Source organism: Lutra lutra, chromosome 11, assembly GCF_902655055.1.
Source record: "Lutra lutra chromosome 11, mLutLut1.2, whole genome shotgun sequence".
Classification (NCBI taxonomy): Eukaryota; Metazoa; Chordata; class Mammalia; order Carnivora; family Mustelidae; genus Lutra; species Lutra lutra.
The window spans coordinates 10,265,131-10,285,430 of NC_062288.1; the positions used below are offsets into that span (position 1 = coordinate 10,265,131).

The 20,300-nt window shown below is 47.7% G+C and overlaps 1 protein-coding gene across 5 annotated transcripts in view; it reads left to right on the forward strand.

The window, feature by feature from the left end:
* The window catches only part of LOC125080810 (cytochrome c oxidase assembly factor 1 homolog), a 101,956-nt gene extending 82,109 nt beyond the window's left edge, over nucleotides 1-19,847 (forward strand). For 2 of the 5 annotated variants that reach the window (XM_047694917.1, XM_047694918.1), the window contains exons 2-6: nucleotides 11,008-11,059; nucleotides 13,093-13,185; nucleotides 15,199-15,347; nucleotides 17,221-17,297; nucleotides 18,391-19,847. In XM_047694917.1, the coding sequence (XP_047550873.1) occupies nucleotides 13,101-13,185; nucleotides 15,199-15,347; nucleotides 17,221-17,297; nucleotides 18,391-18,490 (411 nt within the window). In that variant the 5' untranslated portion in view covers nucleotides 11,008-11,059; nucleotides 13,093-13,100 and the 3' untranslated portion in view covers nucleotides 18,491-19,847. Of the gene's footprint in view, nucleotides 1-10,056; nucleotides 10,216-11,007; nucleotides 11,060-13,092; nucleotides 13,186-15,198; nucleotides 15,348-17,220; nucleotides 17,298-18,390 lie in introns of those variants that run through there. The other 3 variants (XM_047694916.1, XM_047694915.1, XM_047694919.1) reach the window with 3 other exon arrangements.
* The last annotated feature ends 453 nt before the right edge of the window (nucleotides 19,848-20,300 follow it).

Sequence of the window (20,300 nt, forward strand, 5' to 3'; positions counted from 1 at the left end):
TTTCAGTTCTTCTTTAATTTCCTGATTGACCCATTCATTCTTTAGAAGGATGCTGTTTAGTCTCCATGTATTTGGGTTCTTTCCAAATTTCCTCTTGTGATTGAGTTCTAGCTTCAGAGCATTGTGGTCTGAAAATATGCAGGGAATGATTCCAATCTTTTGATAATGGTTGAGACCTGATTTAGGAACGAGGATTTGATCTATTCTGAAGAATGTTCCATGTGCACTAGAGAAGAATGTGTATTCTTTTGCTTTGGGATGAAAAGTTCTGAATATATCTGTGATGTCCATCTGGTCCAGTGTATCATGTAAGGCCTTTATTTCCTTGTTGATTTTTTGCTTGGATGATCTGTCCATTTCAGTGAGGGGAGTGTTAAAGTCCCCTACTATTATTGTATTCTTGTCGATGTGTTTCTTTGATTTTGTTATTAATTGGTTTATATAGTTGGCTGCTCCCACGTTAGGGGCATAGATATTTAAAATTGTTAGATCTTCTTGTTGGACAGTTCCTTTGAGTATGATATAGTGTCCTTCCTCATCTCTTATTATAGTCTTTGGCTTAAAATCTAATTGATCTAAGGATTGCCACTCCTGCTTTCTTCTGATGTCCATTAGCATGGTAAATTCTTTTCCACCCCCTCACTTTAAATCTGGAGGTGTCTTCGGGTTTAAGATGAGTTTCTTGTAGGCAACATATAGATGGGTTTGGTTTCTTTATCCATACTGATACCCTGTGTCTTTTGTTTGGGGCATTTAGCCCATTAACATTCAGGGTAAGTATTGAGAGATATGAATTTAGTGCCATTGTATTGCCTGTAAGGTGACTGTTATTGTATATTGTCTCTGTTTCTTTCTGATCTACTACTTTTAGGGTCTCTCTTTGCTTAGAGGACCCCTTTCAATATTTCCTGTAGAGCTGGTTTGGTGTTTGCAAATTCTTTCAGTTTTTGTTTGTCCTGGAAGCTTTTAATCTTTCCTTCTATTTTCAATGATAGCCTAGCTGGATATAGTATTCTTGGCTGCATGTTTTTCTCATTTAGTGCTCTGAATATATCATGCCAGCTCTTTCTGGCCTGCCAGGTCTCTGTGGATAAGTCTGCTGCCAATCTAATATTTTTAACATTGTATGTTACAGACTCCTTTTCCCGGGCTGCTTTCAGGATTTTCTCTTTGTCACTAAGACTTGTAAATTTTACTATTAGGTGACGGGGTGTGGACCTATTCTTATTGATTTTGAGGGGGGTTCTCTGCACCTCCTGGATTTTGATGCTTGTTCCCTTTGCCATATTGGGGAAATTCTCTCCAATAATTCTCTCCAATATACCTTCTGCTCCCCTCTCTGTTTCCTCATCTTCTGGAATCCCAATTATTCTAGTGTTGTTTCGTCTTATGGTGTCACTTATCTCTCGAATTCTCCCCTTGTGGTCCAGTAGCTGTTTGTCCCTCGTTTGCTCAGCTTCTTTATTCTCTGTCATTTGGTCTTCTATATCGCTAATTCTCTCTTCTGCCACATTTATTCTAGCAGTGAGAGCCTCCCTTTTTGATTGCACCTCATTAATAGCTTTTTTGATTTCAACTTAGTTAGATTTTAGTTCTTTTATTTCTCCAGAAAGGGCTTTTATATATCCGGAGAGGGTTTCTCTGATATCTTCCATGCCTTTTTTGAGCCCAGCTAGAACTTTGAGAATCGTCATTCTGAACTCTAGATCTGACATATTACCAATGTCTGTATTGATTAGGTCCCTAGCCTTCGGTACTGCCTCTTGTTCTTTTTTTTTTTTTTTTATAATTGGTGAATTTTTCCGCCTTGTCATTTTGTCCAGCTAAGAGTATATGAAGCAGCAAGTAAAATACTAAAAGGGTGGCAACAACCCCAGGAAAATATGCTTTAACCAAATCAGAAGAGATCCCAAATCGTGAGGGGGGAGAAAGGGGATAAAAAGAGGTTCAGAAAGAAAAAAGAAAAAAAAAAACAATTAAAAAAAGAAAACGAATAACGAAAAATATAAAAAAGAAAAAAAAATATATATATTAGATAAACTAGTTAAAAAACGTTAAAAAAGAAAAGGGTAAAAGTTAAAAAAAATAGCAGAAGAAGAGCAAAAAAATTGAAAAAGAAAAAAAAAATTAACTGCAAGGCTAAAGAATCATGGGGAGAAAGCCATGAGTTCCGTGCTTTGCTTTCTCCTCCTCTGGAATTCTGCTGCTTTCCTTGGTATTGAAACTGCACTCCTTGGTAGGTGAACTTGGTCCTGGCTGGATTTCTTGTTGATCTTCTGGGGGAGGGGCCTGTTGTAGTGATTCTCAAGTCTCTTTGCCCCAGGCGGAGTTGCACCGCCCTTACCAGGGGCCGGGCTCCGAGTAATCTGATTGGGTTTGCTTTCGGGAGCTTTTGTTCCCTGAGCGCTTTCTGTAGAGGTCCGGAGGGTGGGAATGAAGATGGCAGCCTCCCGGTCTCTGGCCCACAGGAGCCGAGAGCCCAGTGCACCACTCTTCAGTGAGCCCTATGCGCCCAATTACTCCCATCTGCCTGGCCTCTGGCCGTGCTCCAAGCTCACCGAGCCTGCAACCGGTTCACGGTAACCCCGAGCTGAGAGCTCACTCCTCGGCCCCGTCTCTGTAGCCGGATTCCCCGTTCTAATACCTTGTAAGCTCTTCGACCCTCAGACACCCCCGATCCTTCTGTGACCCTGCCTGACCTGAGGCCACGCTGACCCCGCGTGGGCTTCACCCTGGTTAAGCCTCTGGAGCGATGTCCCTCAGCGGAACAGACTTTTAAAAGTCCTGATTTTGTGCTCCGTTGCTCCGCCGCTTGCCGGGAGCCGGCCCCTCCCCCCGCGGTCTGTCTTCCCGTGGCTTTGGATTCACTTCTCCGCCAGTCCTACCTTTCAGAAAGTGGTTGATTTTCTGTTTCTAGAATAGTTGTTCTTCTCTTCGATCTCCCGTTGGATTTGTAGGTGTTTGCACTCTTTAGATAAGCTATCTAGCTGATCTCCCGCTACCTGAAGTAGTCTCAGCCTGCTACTTCTCCGCCATCTTGACTCTAATACCCGGCCATATTATAAATTTAAATATTTTATATATATATATATATTTTTTAAGATTTTATTTGTTTATTTGACAGAGAGCACAAGTAGGCAGAGAGGCAGGCAGAGAGAGAGGGGTAGGTAGGCTCCCTGCTGAGCACAGAGTCCAGTGTGGGCCTCGATCCCAGGAACCTGAGATCACGACCTGAGCCGAAGGCAGAGGCTTTAACCCACTGAGCCTCCCAGGCGCCCTTATATATTCTTTTTAAAAAATACTAGATGTTTCCATTCATTTGGTAACTGTATAAATAGTAATTACTTAGATGTAACTAATTTAATTGACCTCCATGCATGCTGTCAGTCCAAATATACCATTATTTCTAGGGAATTTGGGTTTATTTTTTGATAAGGTGTAATGTATCTTCAAATAATGTTTCAGGAATGCTATGTAGGTTATATAATATAATAATACTTAATCTCCAAACTTACAGTGCCTCCTCCTGCGTTTACACAGTTTGGCTGTTCATGGATTTCTTGGAGCACAGTCTTTGTTTCTCAGGAAGTCATTGTTGTTATTCCATTGTCTTTGGGAATTCATTGTTCTTTATAGGTATAATTTTGGGGAAGTGATTTCTATTTGCTTTTCTTTCTTGTAATATAAAATTTTTGCCAGTAAGTCTGGTGAATGGAACTGGAGCATGACCTGCATTTTTGTCTTTTTCACGTCTTGTCAAGTCTTGACTGTAACTTCCTCATTATGAATTCAGCTTTTCCACCGTGTTAATTCTCCTCTTTTTCTCCTGGGCTAAATGTCACTTCTGCTACTGCATTTTCAGGTTTCCTTGAAATCTCTCCTTATCTAAATTTCTTCCATTTCTTTCTCAGGACAGTGTCTCCTTATTCCCGTTGCTCTTGGTTTTCAGAGGTAGTAAGTTACTCCTATAAACAGAAATATCCAAATCGCTTTTCTCCACATTATTTTACTTCTTACAGTCAGTTGTTGCCGCTGCCAGTCTTGCCTCTAATTATTGCAGGGTGGTACTTACTAGGACAGGAGTCTCCAAATGGATGCAGAAGAAGAGCTTCTGGATGGGGAAGGGAGTGGCTGTTCAGGACTTACCCAGGGTGGGACGGGCCGGCCTATTTGCTGATTGCTGCCAACCTAGCAGCTCTGGAGTGGTGGAGAGGGGTGAGGAGCTGAAACCTCTTCCCTCATATTTCCTGTTTCTTCCCCTTCAGAGGCCATGGGTGTGTTTCTCGGTCTGCGTTTACGCCGTGCTTATTAGAAATTTCTCCCAGACTCTAGCAAATTGTTAATGCTCAAAGCAGGCTCTATCTTCTGTCATTTCCTTTGTATTTCTTTACAGATGTTTTGTTTTTATTTTTATTTTTTTATAACAGTATCTCTTGTAAAGTTCTTTATTCTTTCATTTATTTATTTAATTTGACACACACACACACACACACACACACACACACACGGGGAGAGGGAACACAAGCAGGGGTAGTGGGAGAGGGAGAAGCAGGCTTCCCGCTGAGCAGGGAGCCCAATGAGGGACCTGATCCCAGGACCCTGGGATCTGAGCTGAAGTCAGACGCTGAGCAACTGAGCTACCCAGGTGCCCCTTTACAGATGTTTGAAATGGGATTTGTAAATTCAGGTCAGGAAGTGGTAGCCTGGTGCTCTCTTAAACTAGTTGTTGTCTTTTTTATCTTACATTTTACTAATATTTTTTAAATGTTAATCATTTTTATTGGTACTGGGCCCTCTCTCCAGGTAATCATGGTCTCCCTCTGATCACTAACAGATACTTATGACAGAAAGAATATGGACAGCCTCTTATTAACATTCTTAACTCAGGTTAAGAAGGGGTGGGGGAGTCACTCATGCCAGGGTCCTTGCCTGTTGATCGGCCTGTTACAAATAAGAGGTTATGGGAACAGTATGGAGGTTTCTCAAGAAGTTAAAAATAGAGCTACCCTATGACCCAGTAATTGCACTAGTAGGTATTTACCCCAAAGATACAAAGGTAGTGATTTGAAGGAGCACATGCACCCCATTGTTTATAGCAGCAATGTCCACAATAGCCAAACTGTGGAAAGAGCCCAGATATCCATTGACAGAGGAATGGATAAAGAAGATGTGGTTCGTATATACACAGTGGAATATTACTCAGCCATCAGAAATGATGAAATCTTACCATTTATATCGACATGGATGGAACTGGAGCTGAGTGCAGTCAGTCAGTAAGTCAGTCAGAGAAAGACAATTACTATATGGTTTCACTCAAGGTAGAATATAAGAAACAGCACAGAGGATCATAGGGGAAGGGAGGGATGACTGAATGGGAAGAAATCAGAGAGGGAGGCAAACCATGAAAGACTCTTAACTCTGGGAAACAAACAGGGTTGCTGGAGGGGAGGTGGGTGGGGGGATGGGGTAACTAACTGGGCGATGGACATTAAGGAGGGCACGTGATGGAATGGGCACTGGGTGTTCTACGCTAGTGGCCACATGTCAACATCATGACCTCTCTTTGTTGAGGTATGATTGACAAAATTACAAGATACTTACAGGGTACATTATGATGATTTTATATGCATATATACCGTGAAAGGATTCCTCCTCCATCATGTTAATTAATAAATGTATCACCTCACTTTTTTTTTTTTTTTTTGTGAAAACATTTAAGTTCATTTTTTTCTTAATCTTATGTATTTACTCCCATGCTTTTATCTTTTTGTTCTTTGGTATTAGCCATTTTGTCTCCTTTTTCTCAAATATAATACGTTTGTTTTTTAAAAGTTTACCTTCTTTTATTTCTCCCATGCTTTTATCTTTTTGTTCTTTGGTATTAGCCATTTTGTCTCCTTTATCTCAAATATAATATGTTTGTTTTTTAAAAGTTTACCTTCTTTTATTTCTTAATTTTGCTGGTCATACTTTTTTCTTAAAATCTTATTTTTTTTCTGTATTTTTGTCTTTTTGTTTGTTACCCTTTCATTCTAATTTAAGTTCCTATTGACTTAGTTTTTTTCATCTCTCTTTTCTTAGGCATTGATTCCTGTATGCCTCATGGTTTTGATTTTATAAAGGCTGGAAGGATATGTAATCCTCAGGGGGTAGTAGCAGTGACCAGTCTCATTCAACAAACAGGGAAGATCTGTCTCTCCTCCTCTGCCTGTTGTCTCTAAATAGATTTTTTACGTCTTTGTTTTGTCTTGAGCCCTAAAATTATCACTTGAGGATATATTGATTAAACTATTTCCCAGGATAGGGATGATTTGCTTGCTTCCTGCAGGGATCACCTGGGAACTTGTGGAGTGGCGTTTGGACAGCACGTATCACCCACATGGGAAGCTGACTGTTCTGAAACCTCTGGTCTGGAACACGGGTTTTGTTACTTAGTGGAAAAAAAACCGTGCCTCTGGGATCCGACAGAGGCCAGTAATAGCTCTGCTGTGGAACAGATGAACTGATTCAGAACCTTTATTGAGGCATTTTGTCTGGCTCCAAAAAGGCAAAAATATCTGTCCTTCATAAATATTATGTTAATAGAGTGTATAAAATGTTCATTGTGCCTGGCCCATAGTAGTCGCTCAGATGTGGGACAAGCCAGGCCGGCCATATGTGATCTGGAGGAAAGTAAGTGAGCAGGCAGATGATTCCTGAAATGGGGCTCCCCTAGCAAAGCCCGGAGTTAGAACCATGGAACGTGAATAGTCTTGCTGGGAAGGTCACGTGGCTCTGGGTTCATGTGTCGGCTTCTGGCCTTTCTCCACTTCTGCTGCCTTATGTCATGCCCACAGATTAAGGTAGTCACGGTTTTAACGATTTGGGGATGGTGGTATAGAGGAAAGAATCATTTTACTACGGAGATTTCAGTTTGTAAGATATAACCGGACTTTAGAAATATACAATGTGAGAAAAATGCCTGTTAAAAATCAAGGATTTTTATCTGTAGATTGGTCCGTCTTCCTCAGCTGGGTTTTGGGATGATTGTTTCAATGTGAGGGCCTCCTGAGCTCAACTTTTATTAAGCTCGGGATTTTATCTCATGGACTGGCAAATCTCTGCTTGAGGTTCTCATCATCTGACCTGGCCCCCTAGCGTAGTTTGCCTTTTGTCCGGTCTTGCCAGAATCCTTGGGAAGAGGAGTTCATTCCATTTACTGCCGTAGGCTCTAAGTCTCTCAAGATGTGACGGGGGTAGGCGGGGTGTGTGGCCTGGAGAGAAGATCTGTTTCCAGTCTCTAACTTCCCAGGAGCACATGACCAGCCGTTGAACTTCAGGCCATTGCTGACTTTCTGTGCTTTGGTCCTGCAGACCCCTGGTTCCTAAGCGTGGCTGCATATTAGCATCCCCTGAGGAGGTAAAAAACGCCTGTGCCTAGATCTCTCTCCCATTGATTCTGTTTTATTTGATCTGGGGAGTGGCCTGGACATCTGTTTTTTATTTTGGGGGATTTGGGGGGAAGCTTTTCAGATGATTCTTACGTGCAGCCCAGGTTGAGGTCGTACCAGCACACTGCCTTCATGCTTCCCTGGTCAGATCCTGCCTGTGGCTTGAACCCTCTGGCTGCTTCTGTTTACCCCCCCCCTAATGGTACTTCCTGCAGACCTTCATCTGGCTGGGGGCTCGGGGGAGGCAGACTGGAGGGCCCTCCAGCCCGGTGCTGGCTTGAGCAGCTCTGCCGGCATCTGTTTCACAGATTGCCCTTTGCTTCTAGAAAGTTTGCAAGCCATTGGCCTTTGGGGACCCAAGTCACCCTTTGTGTGTCAGAGCAGAGCTACTAGGACTGCTTTCTGAAGAGAGCTTGCCTGTACTTTGTTCTACCTTCTTGTGGCTAATCAACTTAATTTTCAAAATGTGTCACAAGCCTTGCCTCTTACTTAGCTGTAAAGCAAAAAATCTTCCCTTAACTGACGGTGTATTAGTAACGGAATTAGAGTTTCTTGCAGATTTTCACATCAAAGCTTAAAAATTTCAGTTCTCAAAAGCTTAGTTCTAAAATGAACAATCCCGGGGCGCCTGGATGGCTCAGTGGGTTAAAGCCTCTGCCTTTGGCTCAGGTCATGACCCCAGGGTCCTGGGATCGAGCCCCACATTGGGCTCTCTGCTCCGAGAGGAGCCTGCTTCCTCCTCCTCCTCTCTCTCAGCCTACTTGTGATCTCTGTCTGTCAAATAAATAAAATGAAAAAAAAAAAAAAAATGAACAATCCCGGGCGCCTGGGTGGCTCAGTGGGTTAAGCCGCTGCCTTCGGCTCAGGTCATGATCTCAGGGTCCTGGGATCAAGTCCCGCATCGGGCTCTCTGCTCAGCAGGGAGCCTGCTTCCCTCTCTCTCTCTCTCTCTGCCTGCCTCTCTGTCTACTTGTGATCTCTCTCTGTCAAATAAATAAATAAAATCTTTAAAAAAATAAAAATAAAATAAAATGAACAATCCCGGAGTTAGCCTGACATCTATCTCTAGTTCTCTACTATGGCTTTTTGTATTTTGTGTGTGTGAGGTTGGGGGCTGCTGAGTTCTTTCTTCAAAACAGCTGATGAGGCAGGTAAACCGAAGCGGACAGAAAAAGAGCAGGAACTGAGCCCCTGTTCTCCGCCCCTAACCCCGCTCCCAGACCCTCCCCGCACTTTCACGCACAGGGAGCAGGTCAGCCATGACCGCCTCATGTCTCCTTCGAGTCAGGGTGCCCCATCGGAGCTTCCCGCTCAGGACTCACTGTTTGGCCACTTGGTTATGCTTTTCCGTGGACTGTGATTGTGGCTTTTATTATGGGATAGTGCCCCAAAAAAAAGGATCTTTGGAAGTTGTGAAGTTTTTTAAAAAGATTTTATTTATTTATTTGAGAGCGAGAGAGGGAGAGAGAGAGCATGAGAGGGGAAGAAGGTCAGAGGGAGAAGCAGACTCCCCATGGAGCTGGGAGCCCGACGCGGGACTCGATCCCAGGACTCCGGGATCATGACCTGAGCCAAAGGCAGTGGCTTAACTGACTGAGTCACCCAGGCGCCCAGAAGCTGTGAACTTCTAGGAAGGAATTCTGGGGATGTCGTTTGCAGGGCTGGCCACTTCAGACTCCAGTGCTGGGCGCGTATGGGAGAGCTTTCTCGGGCTTTGTGTGTTGGGGCGTGTGTTCCTCCCCCGCTGCTGGTCCGCATTACCCCGCGGACACTCTGGCGCTTGGAACTGCCCAGACTTCCCTTTCTGCCGAGCAGATGGGAAACTCGGTGTCAGATCTTTGGCTTCCTTAGAGAAATATCTAGTGCACGAGAGCATGTACTTCCGTGCACTGACTTTACCTCAGCTCTATTTCTTTTCTTAAAATTATTTTCTGTTTGGCTTCATGTCCTCTTTCAGTTTTTTTCTTTTCTTCTAAAATACGCAGCCTTGTTAGCCCTGTCATCCTTTTGAGAATAAGCTCATGTACCAATTAGTAAATAAATATTTTAAGAAATTGCCTTTTTGATATACTCTTCCTACCTCGGTGTTAGCTCTTGGTCTCGCTCTCTGTCATAGGTCATCTGACTGGTCCTGCCGTGTGGCTGCCCCTCCCCCCCGCCCCCTGTCTGCAACCCCTCATCTTCGAAGTAGAGCCCAGCAGCTCTGGGTGGATGGCCTCCCTTAGCAGGAACTGCCTCAGTTTCCCTACCACTGTCCTGTGGCACAAGCTCCTCCCACTGCCCTGCACTTCTGTAGCTGAGGGTGGTGGGCGGGGGTTGCTGCTAGGCCTTTGCTCTCCGTTTCCACTGATTGAAGCCTGTCTCCCTGCTTTCTCTGCTGAGTCCATTTCCTCTGTGAAACCTCTGCTGACGCACTCCAGGCAGAGTCTAGGGCTCCTGGGTGTCACTTCCTCTCCTGGTGCGCATGTCTGGTTGACTCACCAGGCTGCGGCTCGCCTGTAGGCACCTTTGTGGAAATTAGGAAAAGGCACCCACCCCTTCCTCCATCACTTTCAGCACTTCCAACTTTTGGAAGACCGTCTTAATGAACAGGAGTCTAGGGCGTGTAACCTAGAAACGGCAGCCTGCGAGGATCGTGCTGCGCCGAACTGCGCAGTTTACTTGATGGCCCTTTGTGGATCCGCAGCGCTGCTTGTCCGACCGGAACAAGCCCTTAGCAACCGTTCGCCAAACAAAAGAGTGGAAGTCCCAGTACCTGCCATTTTCTTACCACGAAAGATAGCAGGAAAGGCATATATGATAAGACCTTCTTGCACTGAACATTATGGCTATATTCAGATACATTTATTTTTTTAATGTTTCAGTATTTCTGAAATCAGCAGGTATCTTACAGTCAGTGTGTCAGGGTGGTTAAGAGCACAGATCCCGGGCCTGCCGGGGTCTGAATCCCAGTGCTACCACATGGACACATGTCTGTGACTTTGGGCACTCTGCTTCACCTCTCTGTGCCTCAGTTACTGATCTGTAAAATGGGGACGATAACAGTAGTTCCTTCTTCATGGGGTGATTGGGAGAGTTAAATGCATTATTCTGTGCGCAGTGCTCAGAATATAGGTGCCAAGCACCTAACAGTGAGAGATATGTTACTTATTATATTAATGTCTATGCATACACTTACTACACTGCTGTTTCTTTTTAACCCTGAGAAACTATCTTTAGTTACAGTGTACAGCTTCTATTGCTAGCGTCTCATTTTGATGGGCGGCTGCCTGGCCCCAGGCTTACGGGAACTGTGGTCAGACACCTGCTGCAGGTTCTGCACCCCCCACACCGCGAGAGATACAGAGCCCACGCGCAGGAAACCAGCAGGCTTGGCTGTCTCTCCTTAGTAGGGCAGAAGAGAAAGGGGGGGAACTGGGGCCCTTTATAGACCAGGCTTGTTTTGAAATTTAAACCTAACTTCTTCTTCATGTTGCAAGGCTTGGACTGGTAATAAATTTTGGCTGTCTAAAACTGGAAATCAGAGAGAATTGGGTTTGAAAAGTGATTTTAATGTAAAATCTTTATCCAATTTCAGCACACCTTTCCTTTGATGATCTTCAAGAAAGCTGTGCTGTGAACTGGCGAAGGTAATGAACGCTCTGGGGCCGCGTTCCCCATCAGAACCGCCAGAGTACTGTCAAGTTAGATAGTCCCTGTAAATTACTCCCTTAACAGTTGCGGGTTTTTCCTGGTCTCTAGTGTCCACTTGGGACTGTACCTTCCCGTGAGAGACGGGTGGCTCTTCTCCGTGTCGTTTCAGGACCGTTTCCGCCGCAGGCCTCCTGCCAGCTTTCGAAAGTACAGCCTTGCGGGGAGTTCCCTGTGACTCATGCTCACTGCCCCACCCTCCTGACTGCCCTTGGCATCAGGCAAGGTCTGATTCATGCATTTTTCGGAGATGCTCTGACCATTTGCATTATGAGACTAAATGGCTTTTCCCAGATCGCACTGCTGTAACTGACCTACGCTCAGCTCTGGGGAATGTTCTTACATGCTACCCGGCACCGGCCAGCACCGGCACAGCAATCCTGCTACCTGTGTCTGGGGTTTTAGTGGCTTTCTCTTAGTTGAATAAAACTGGATGTAAGTAAATTAATACAAGGATGATCTACAGCTTTATCCTCCCTATTTTGATACGTTGATGAAAATCCTTTCCATATATAAACCTCAATTTAATGTTATTTTAGTGTTGAACAGGTCAACTTTAGCCCTACCTGGGGGTGTGTTTAGTTCTGGGTTCCCAGAAAGCATATCCACATGAGGAACTTTCTCCAACAGGCCTTTTCGTGGATTCATGTACCTGCAGGTTTCAGAAAGGATAAGGAGACTTGTTACTACGCTCTGTATTCTAGAAGGTCAGGGAGGGGTGGTGATGATATAGATCCCCTGACTCACAGGTCCAGCCGGCGGAGGAACTGGCGTTCTGGTCAGTTCTCTTGCACGACAATGCCTTGGACCCCTTTATGTCGCATCAAAGGCTTTGTCCCAAAGAAGCGCATAAATTCTAAGGTTAAGTCTTCAAATGGGGACATAAGCACTTTTCCTCTTTCCCTTTATATACACTGGGATTTCCATCTCTGTCCAAAATCTCATTTCTTTTTGGAGAAATATCAAGACAGAGGAATTAACCTAAATCTCACAGAGGGTAAGGATGCGGCCCCTGCAGCATGCGTGGTCGCAGCCCACCGGAAGCCAACACGGAGAATCTGACTCACAGGGGTCTTGTTGGTTTTTTGTTTTGTTTGTTTCGTGTTTTTAGTTGGTTGTCAACATTTAGAATTGGAACAGTTTCCCATTTCTCTCGAAATCCTGGGAGAGCCATTCGGGTTTGGCCCACATAACTCTGTCGGCTGGAGCCAGGGGGAAGCTGTCCCTTGGCCGCGTGCTGCTCACTCGTCAGTGTCTGCCCTCGTTTGTGTGACTTGTGTGGTCCTGTGGGCATTTGAGTGGTGGCCCGGATCGAAGCCAGTGGCCTCCTCTGTTATGGCCGGGTATCTCGCAGCCTCGCAGAAAGGCCCAGGCCAGGTGTGGGCAGTGGCTACACGGCCGCGGGGACGCAGGCCAGCGGCGCCAGGAGGTCCCGCCCGGGGTTTGGACGGGAGCTCGGGCCAGGGTGGGGGTGCGCGCTAAAGTGGCCGAGCGGGCCCCTCTCCATCTGCTCATTCCTCATCCAGGGGGTGGGACATTTTTCAAAATATGAAAGAAAGCAGCCGGTGACCACGCCAGCCCGTTCGCAGGCTCATCAGACCGGCTCTCGGGACAAAAGGACCCGCTTCCTGTTTACCAGCGGCCGGGCACAAAGCGGCTGTGCTTCCCGGCCGCGCGGGCTTGGCAGGCAGGCGGGGCCCTGTCCGGAGAGCCGGGGGTGCTGAATGCTTGCTCTGTGCTCCGCGGCGCCCCCGCGGCCTGGGGCCTGGATGCGGGCCACTTTCGGGAGGGCGCCCCCGGTTTGCTCCCGGGCCGGCCCGGCTTTCTGAAAGGACGCAAGCGGGCACGGTGGCCTGGCCGCCTCGCTTCCTTTTCAGCTTTCCTTTCTCCGCGGGCCCCCACCCAGGCGAAGGCCCTTGGCATAGACCTGAATGTAACAATAAACCCGTGTCTTTTGTTTTCGCGTCTCCAGGAAGCAGCATGCCGTGGGCGTTCGGCCGCCTGGTGCTGTCCTCGGGTGCGCTGGCCGGCGGCAGCTGCGCGCTCATCTATTACGTGACGCAGAGTGAGTACCGGCCGCGCGGGCTTCCTCCCCCAGCTCCCTGCCCCTCTCCCGCCCCAGGGAGAAGCTTCAGAGCTTCCAGCAGATGAGAGAGAGAGAAGGGAGCTATTTTTAGCAGCCAGGACGCCATTCCCGTGGGCTGTAGCTTCCTGCTCATCCAGCGATCGGTTTCCCTGGACCTGCAAGTGCAGATAAAAGGCCCAGCTCCGTGGGCGGCCGAGGCCGTGCACAAAGCCAGCCCGGCCGGCTCGCCAGGGCGCGCGCCAGAGAGCCCTTCCGATTCCCGAGACTCAGTAAATAGGGGAAGGAGAGGGGGGTACCAGATGGTTCACAGGTGGGGAAACCGGCTGTTTCTCAAGTGCCCTCCGCCTCTCTGCTGCTGACTCAGTGGAGGAGGGGACTCGAGCAGGGGCTCTGGGGAGAGCAGAAAATAAAAGCAGAGTCCAGGATGTAAAATCCGGACAGAAGCCGCTTCTGGCCCCGCTGCCCCCAAATTTGAATTTGTAAAGACAGACCACAGTGACTCTGGCGGCCAAGGCAGTTCCGGTCATTCCAGTGCTGCTGGTTGCAAAGCAGCCGCGGTTTTTCTCTAGACTTTCTTTGAAGATCCTTTATGCCCACCCAGCTTGGCTTCTCACCCTGACTCTGTGCCATTTTCACGTCCTGCCGGGATGCGAGTGTCACCAGCAGACGGCAAAGGGAGCTCAGTGTCCTCCGTGTCCACTCTGCCCCGCCTCCCTTCAGAGCTGGCCCTCAGGCCTCTGAGTCTCCGGGTGGCCTGCGAGGAGCACCGCCTGGGATAGATAAGTCAGACGGGAATTCCTCAGTCTCCACTGCCCCAGCCTAAGGGATGGGGCCAGGACGCAACAGGAATGGATGCGTTTTATGAGTCGGGAGCCGGCCGGCCTTTCCCCCTTCTGAGGCCGGGGTCAGCCAGTAGAGACAGCTGAGACTCCGCACTGTGTGGCCCCGGGGGGCGGGGGTCTCTCCCCACAGTTACCTGTGTGATGAGGGATATCAGTGCCGGTGCCTGAGGTCGTTGTACAAGAAATCTTACAATCTGAGATACCGAGGATTGGAAGCTCTCTGAAATATTGAGGACAGTGTCTGAGCACGGAAATCGGAGCCAGCTTCTGCTCCCCCTTTTCCTGCCTTGGCTGGTACCTGTTCCTGCCCACAGCCCCCTGCAGGTCCGGTTCTGGGAAGCGGCCCAGGAGGAGCACTGTCCCTGGCTTCTCCCGGCTCAGGCTGGCTTTCCCGTCCGTTACGGGGATCGGGCCTACAGGAGCAAAGCTCTTTCTCGGTGCCAGACTGAATGCCGTGCTTGGGAGGCCGACCTTTACCCCTTCCCGAGGACAGCTTGTCTGCCTTGCACCGCCAGGGCGACGCTTCCTGGAGTTACCAGCAGCCTTCGGGCCGGGAACGCACCTGACACTGAGAGAAGTTTAAAAGCTTTACCTGTGGGAACTGTTGCCTTAAACCTATAAACTTTGACAAATGAACACTTTCAGTGTCTGTTGCTTGGCCTAAGGGTTTTGCTGTTGAAGTTGTGGTCTTGTTTTTTTGGTTGATCAGGACCTTCATCTCAGTGGAAGGGACAGTGTGTAGAAGTCCCGAGTCACAGATCTGGGCCCCGCTCCGCCGCAGACGAGCCGTGTCACTTGGAGCAGGTCATGAGTCGTAGGACTTTAGAACCGAGAGGGAAGCTAGAGATGATCCGAGCCAAACCTTGAGATGAGGAAACGAGGCGATGCGTGAGGCAGGAAATGAGAGATGGAGAAACTGAGGCATAGAAGGATCCAGCGCCTCGCCCAAGTCCATCTGCCGCGTTCCCCCAGGTGCCTTCTCTGAAATGGACCGCTTGGAGTCCGTGGTCCCTCATTACTTTTCCATCCAGAAATTTCACATTTGTTCTGTTTCCGCGCTGTACATGAATTGTATCCTCTTTCTATAGAGAGTCTATGTGACCAAATCTAAAAAAGAAAAGTAAATGTGACAACTGTCTTTCCCCTCTAGAGGCCTTCTCCAAGGCTTCCTATTACCAGCTGGCCCTGGAGCAGCTGCACAGCCACCCTGAGGCCCTGGAAGCCCTGGGCGCTCCCCTCAGCGTGCACCACCTCCACCTCACCGACAGGGACAACTTCGTGGACATCGCCAGCGCCCGGGTAACGGCTTCCCCTGCGGGCTGCGGCCTGGGCGCCTGGGAGGCCGGGGGGCGTCTTGGAGGAGGCTGGAGTAAGGGATGGGGTGAGAAAATCACTAAGTCAAGCCACGACTGGGCATTGTGGAGAACCTTCTGTAAGAGCGATACGGATCAATTCATTGTCCTGTGTCCATCTTCCTTTCTGAGGGACCAGGGTGGCAGGGAGGGCGTTGTTCTGGCTCGGGTCACCACCTTGGACTGAGTGTTGTAGGGAAAGGACCGTGGTGGCGGACCACCGCTTCGGCTGGGGACGCGAAGTGCAGCCAGTGGGCGCTCCTGCCAGCGTGAGCAGCTCCTTAAACTGTAGTTTTCTCCCTTCCTCGCATTGCCTCCGAGGAATGCCGGCCGCTTTCTTCATGGCTCGTCCTTTCTGGTTCCCCTGATAAACCCACCTGAGTGCGAAGTGCGCTCGTCTGTCCAACAAACGCGTCAGAGTCCTCGGCAAGTGAAGGACCGATTCTAGCTGAGTGGGGAATGCAGAGACGCAGAAGGCGCTCAAGGTCTCCGGTGTAAAACTTCCCAGGAAGACTGGCGGGGGGACCCCACACGGGCTGGGGTCTGCGCGCAGAGGAGGGGCTGCCAGGCCAGGGCCGGGCGCACGCAGTTCTTTTTTGGTGGCAGTTTGGGGCAGGTGAGATGTGCCATGTCTTAGCTCATGAGAGGTCAGAGTGTGTTCCAAAAGATTTACTGGTAATAGCTCCTCCTTTAAAACCAGGGATTTCTTTTTTCTTTTATTATGAAAAGTTTCAAACATACAGAAAAGATAAAAGAATTTACACCGTGGCACCCACGTAACTGCTATCTGGATTCCACGCATGGAGCTGATCCTTGCCTGACACTGACCCGCACGGGCCCACTTAACACGGCGTTTCAGTGCAGCGCGGCACCGTGGATGCATTTGCTCTTCCGTATGATTTTCTTGGCCTTTTTTCCCTCTTACTGTATTGTAAGACTAGAGTGTAGAATACAGATAACACAAAGTATGTGTTAATCGACTGTCATGTTCTCAGTAAGGCTTCTAGGCAACAGTAGGCTTTTAGTCGTTAAGTTTTGGGGAAGTCAGAAGTTAGATGCAGATTTTGAAATCTTGTTCAAGGGTCAACTGTTATTTTACTTGATGTGCTTTTACTTGATTTGCTTTATCCCATAGCTGTTCATCTCGTCCGATCTGTCCATGTACATGTTATTTTCAGACATCCATACACTTCATCTAAACTCATAAGCAACATATCATTAAGCAGAGGTTTTATTTATTTTTTTTTTTTGAGGGAAAATTTACCTTCAGGGAAGGATATAAATGTGTCTTATTTGATGAATTTTAATAAGTGCATACACCTGTGCAACTCAGGCCCCCACCTAGATGTAGCCTGTCCCCATCGCCTCAGCGTGTGCACGCTCTTCCCAGCGGGTCCTCTCACATCCCTCAGCCCCGCTGGTGACAGTCACTTTTCTGATACTTTTTCCAACATAGTTTAGCCGGTTCCGGAACCGGAAATTGTGCGTTCCATACTTCCGGGCCTCTGACATCCGTGTTGCCGCGTGGAGCTACGGTTTGTTCTCTTGTAGCAGTGGCTTTCCGAGTATCACTGTAAGTGCCCAGACCCTTGAGTTTGCCAGCAAGAGGGCTGCCACGACCTCACCAAACCGTCCGGAGAGGGGCAGGACGTTTGGATGGAGCCAGATGGAAAATCGGGGGAAATTCTGCAGCTAGGCTCAGTCAGAAAACAGCCGATTCTGTGAATGATCATTGGACTTCTTAGGGTTCACTCTAAAAACATTTCTTCATTTCCTTAGAGGACAACAATCCAATTGTATCTCACATTTTTCACCCTCAGCTGAAGATTCCGGTCTCTGGCTCCAAGTCCCAGGGTCTTCTCCACGTCCACTCATCCCGAGACGGCCCCTTTCAGAGGTGTGTGGGAAGGTGGGTGGGAATGGGGGAGCAGAACTTTCTGATGGAAACAATCCTGATTCCTACTTTCACTTGTAGCAAAGTCATTGCAGTAATAGGAGTTTGTTTTTCAAAGCTTGGGGTCCAGGCTGTGAAACTTTCCAAGCCAGGCTGCTGGCTCTTCGCTCAGGCCAGACATTTTATCCAGTACAATCTCCCGAAGAGCCTCTCCTTGAAGAACTTCACAGTTACAGTGTCTAGATCTCCGGTAATTGCTGCTGTGCAATAGCTTCTCACATGCCGGCCTCGGCCACTGCAGATGAATAAAGTCATGGGTTCCTGTTCCAGAACTATTCATCCCATCCCTTATATTAGATCTCCACCCCATTAATTGGCTTTTCTTGTCTGGTTGCCAGTAGCTACATTCGCTCATCTCCCCCTCGGGAAGCCTCCCTCCGCGATGCTTGCCGTTGAGCCAAGATGGGTTTGAATTCTCGAGGACGAGAGAGCAGGCAGCCCTCGGGCAGCCCCCGCCTGGTGCCCCCTGGGCTCATGGACCCCTGAGCCTGGGATTAATGAAGGAGCTGGCGGAGCTCCAGCGCAGCACTGAAGGTGGATGTGAACTAGAAAGCGGGGAATAAGCCGCCCCAGCTCTTCCCCGGTGCCCCTTCCATTCCCCCGTCATTCATTCTTTGCTGAACTTGCTTGACAGCGATGCTGGTTAAACAATGAGTCCATCAGACAATGTTCAAGCGTTATGGTAACGTAGCTGCAATATACAATAGTGTGTAAAGCTTTTAAGATATTGGGGCGCCTGGGTGGCTCAGTGGGTTAAAGCCTCTGCCTTCGGCTCAGGTCATGATCCCAGGGTCCTGGGATCGAGCCCCGCATCGGGCTCTCCGCTCAGCAGGGAGCCTGCTTCTCCCTCTCCCTCTGCCTGCCTCTCTACTTGTGATCTGTCAAATAAATAAATACAATCTTTAAAAAAAAAAAAAAACACACACAAAAAACTTTTAAGATATTATTCAAAAATCAACTTTTTTTTTTTCTTTCCTGGCCATGTCTGTTGCCTTGGTGTGTGTGAGTAGAGACTTTTCTTCTGTTTTTTTCTCAGGTGGCGCCTTCAGGAGGTCGTCTTAAAGCTTCAGGATGGTCAGCAGATTCCCGTGTTCAAGCTCAGTGAGAACCCGGGTCATGAAGTAGAAAACAAGTAGAGATGATTGAAAAGACTGGGCTCCCTCCAGACACGGTCTTACCTCATCACCGTGTGCCCTCGTGGCTGCGGGCCAGGCGTCCCGCCGCCGGGGTGCTTGTGTGCGCCGGCATGTGGGGATTCTGGTAGGATTCTAATTCGACCACAAGTATTGTGGATTTTTTAATTTAGTTAGAAACGGAAATTGTATTCTAAATTTGTAAGAGTCTGTTTGAAAGTTTGCGGTCTAAAAACAAAGTACAGAATGCCAGCAATCGGTACTAATAAGATGTTAATTTCGGCTAGTTCTCATCTCTCCTTTCTCCTCGCCCACCCCCTCCCCGTGGTTTTCAGTTCCGTCAGGGAGACCAGGACTCACTGGCACCGAGGAGGTCTTTAATTGTTAACACTAGAATGCCCTACCCTGAATTCATGTTGCTAAGTAGCTTGTGAACATTCCCAGTCCCTTAGGCTTTTTTTTTTTTTTTTTAGCTTCACTGCTGTTGTTTTTATCTTACTTCTCTTTTAGTTACCAACTGTCTGCCTCACTGAAGATTTGCAAAATAACTGCTTTAATCCAGACATCTTGGAAGCTTAAACTATTTATGTGTACATAAATACGCACATGCAAAACTAAGTTAGGACTGGGTAGTTCGAAGCTAGCAGGTCCTTATCCTTCTGTTTCATGCACAACCCCCTATTCGAGAAGCGCACCTTTAGGTTTTACCTGTTCTATAAGGGACCAGTATTAGGAAGTCAAAGATCCTCCTTTCCTCTGAGCACCGGAGCTGATGGAAACCAGACATCTGATACCTTTGCTTTGAAAAGGCCAGTTTTACCCGGTTGGTGTTATTAGGCTTAATGCGGTTATAATTGCCTACAATAAAGGACATTCATGAGTGCTTTTCCTACATTCTTCATATTCCTTGAGGGAAGCCTTTCAGAAAATATTGAGCTTAAACACGCTGGTAGACCATGAGGCCTTTAGTCGTTGGAAGTTAGGTCTATTCTCTGGAGCTGGTTTCTTTAAAAATACACATTCTTTGAATAGATTTTAGAGTGAAAAGTGAGTCTTTCCCTGAGAGTACTTTTGCCCTGTGTTTATTGATAAACATCACAATCTGTACAAGCTTTCAAAGTAAATGGTAACATTGGATACACAGTTTTATGCTGCTTTATTCTTTAAAAGTTGATACTGTTGATTGGAGATGTGTCAGTGTGTGTTGCTTCGCATCTGACTGTTCTGACTTCAGTTCCTTTCAGGGTTTGCTTGTTTTTCGTGGTGTTGCCAAATCACAGGAAACCCGGGCCTGGGTGGCCCATCTGTTCTGAAGTCAAAGCAAGTGCCAGTTGTCGTTTGTGTAGAGCTTGAATTAAGAGACTTTCTAAGCTAACTGACAGGAAATACTATCATAGCAGGAGAAGATCCTTGACTTCTATCCGAAGGCACCATCTTGGGTGCTTTTCCCGGTTAAGTCTGCTTCCACGTATGCACTTCTTCTTACCTTCTTGTACGATGGTGAACAGGCCAGAACTTGGGTCTTCGCAGTAGACAGACCTTGTCTTTCCTTGCTTTGAGCAGAGCAGTGACGTGTATCCGCAGCCCACGACGCCCTGTGTATCCAGTCATCACCGTGCCTCAGCCGTTGCCTCCCGTGAGCTACCGTGAGGACATCTTGTAATCCGTATTGTCATCAGAGGAAAAAGCAGCTCGTCCCTATAAGCAGTTTGAGGAAGTGCCCCTTGCATCCCCTGTAACGGACTGGACAGCCTGGGGACTGGAGAAGGGGCTTCACTAGAATCACAAGAATCGTAAAGACCGTGCAAGAGAG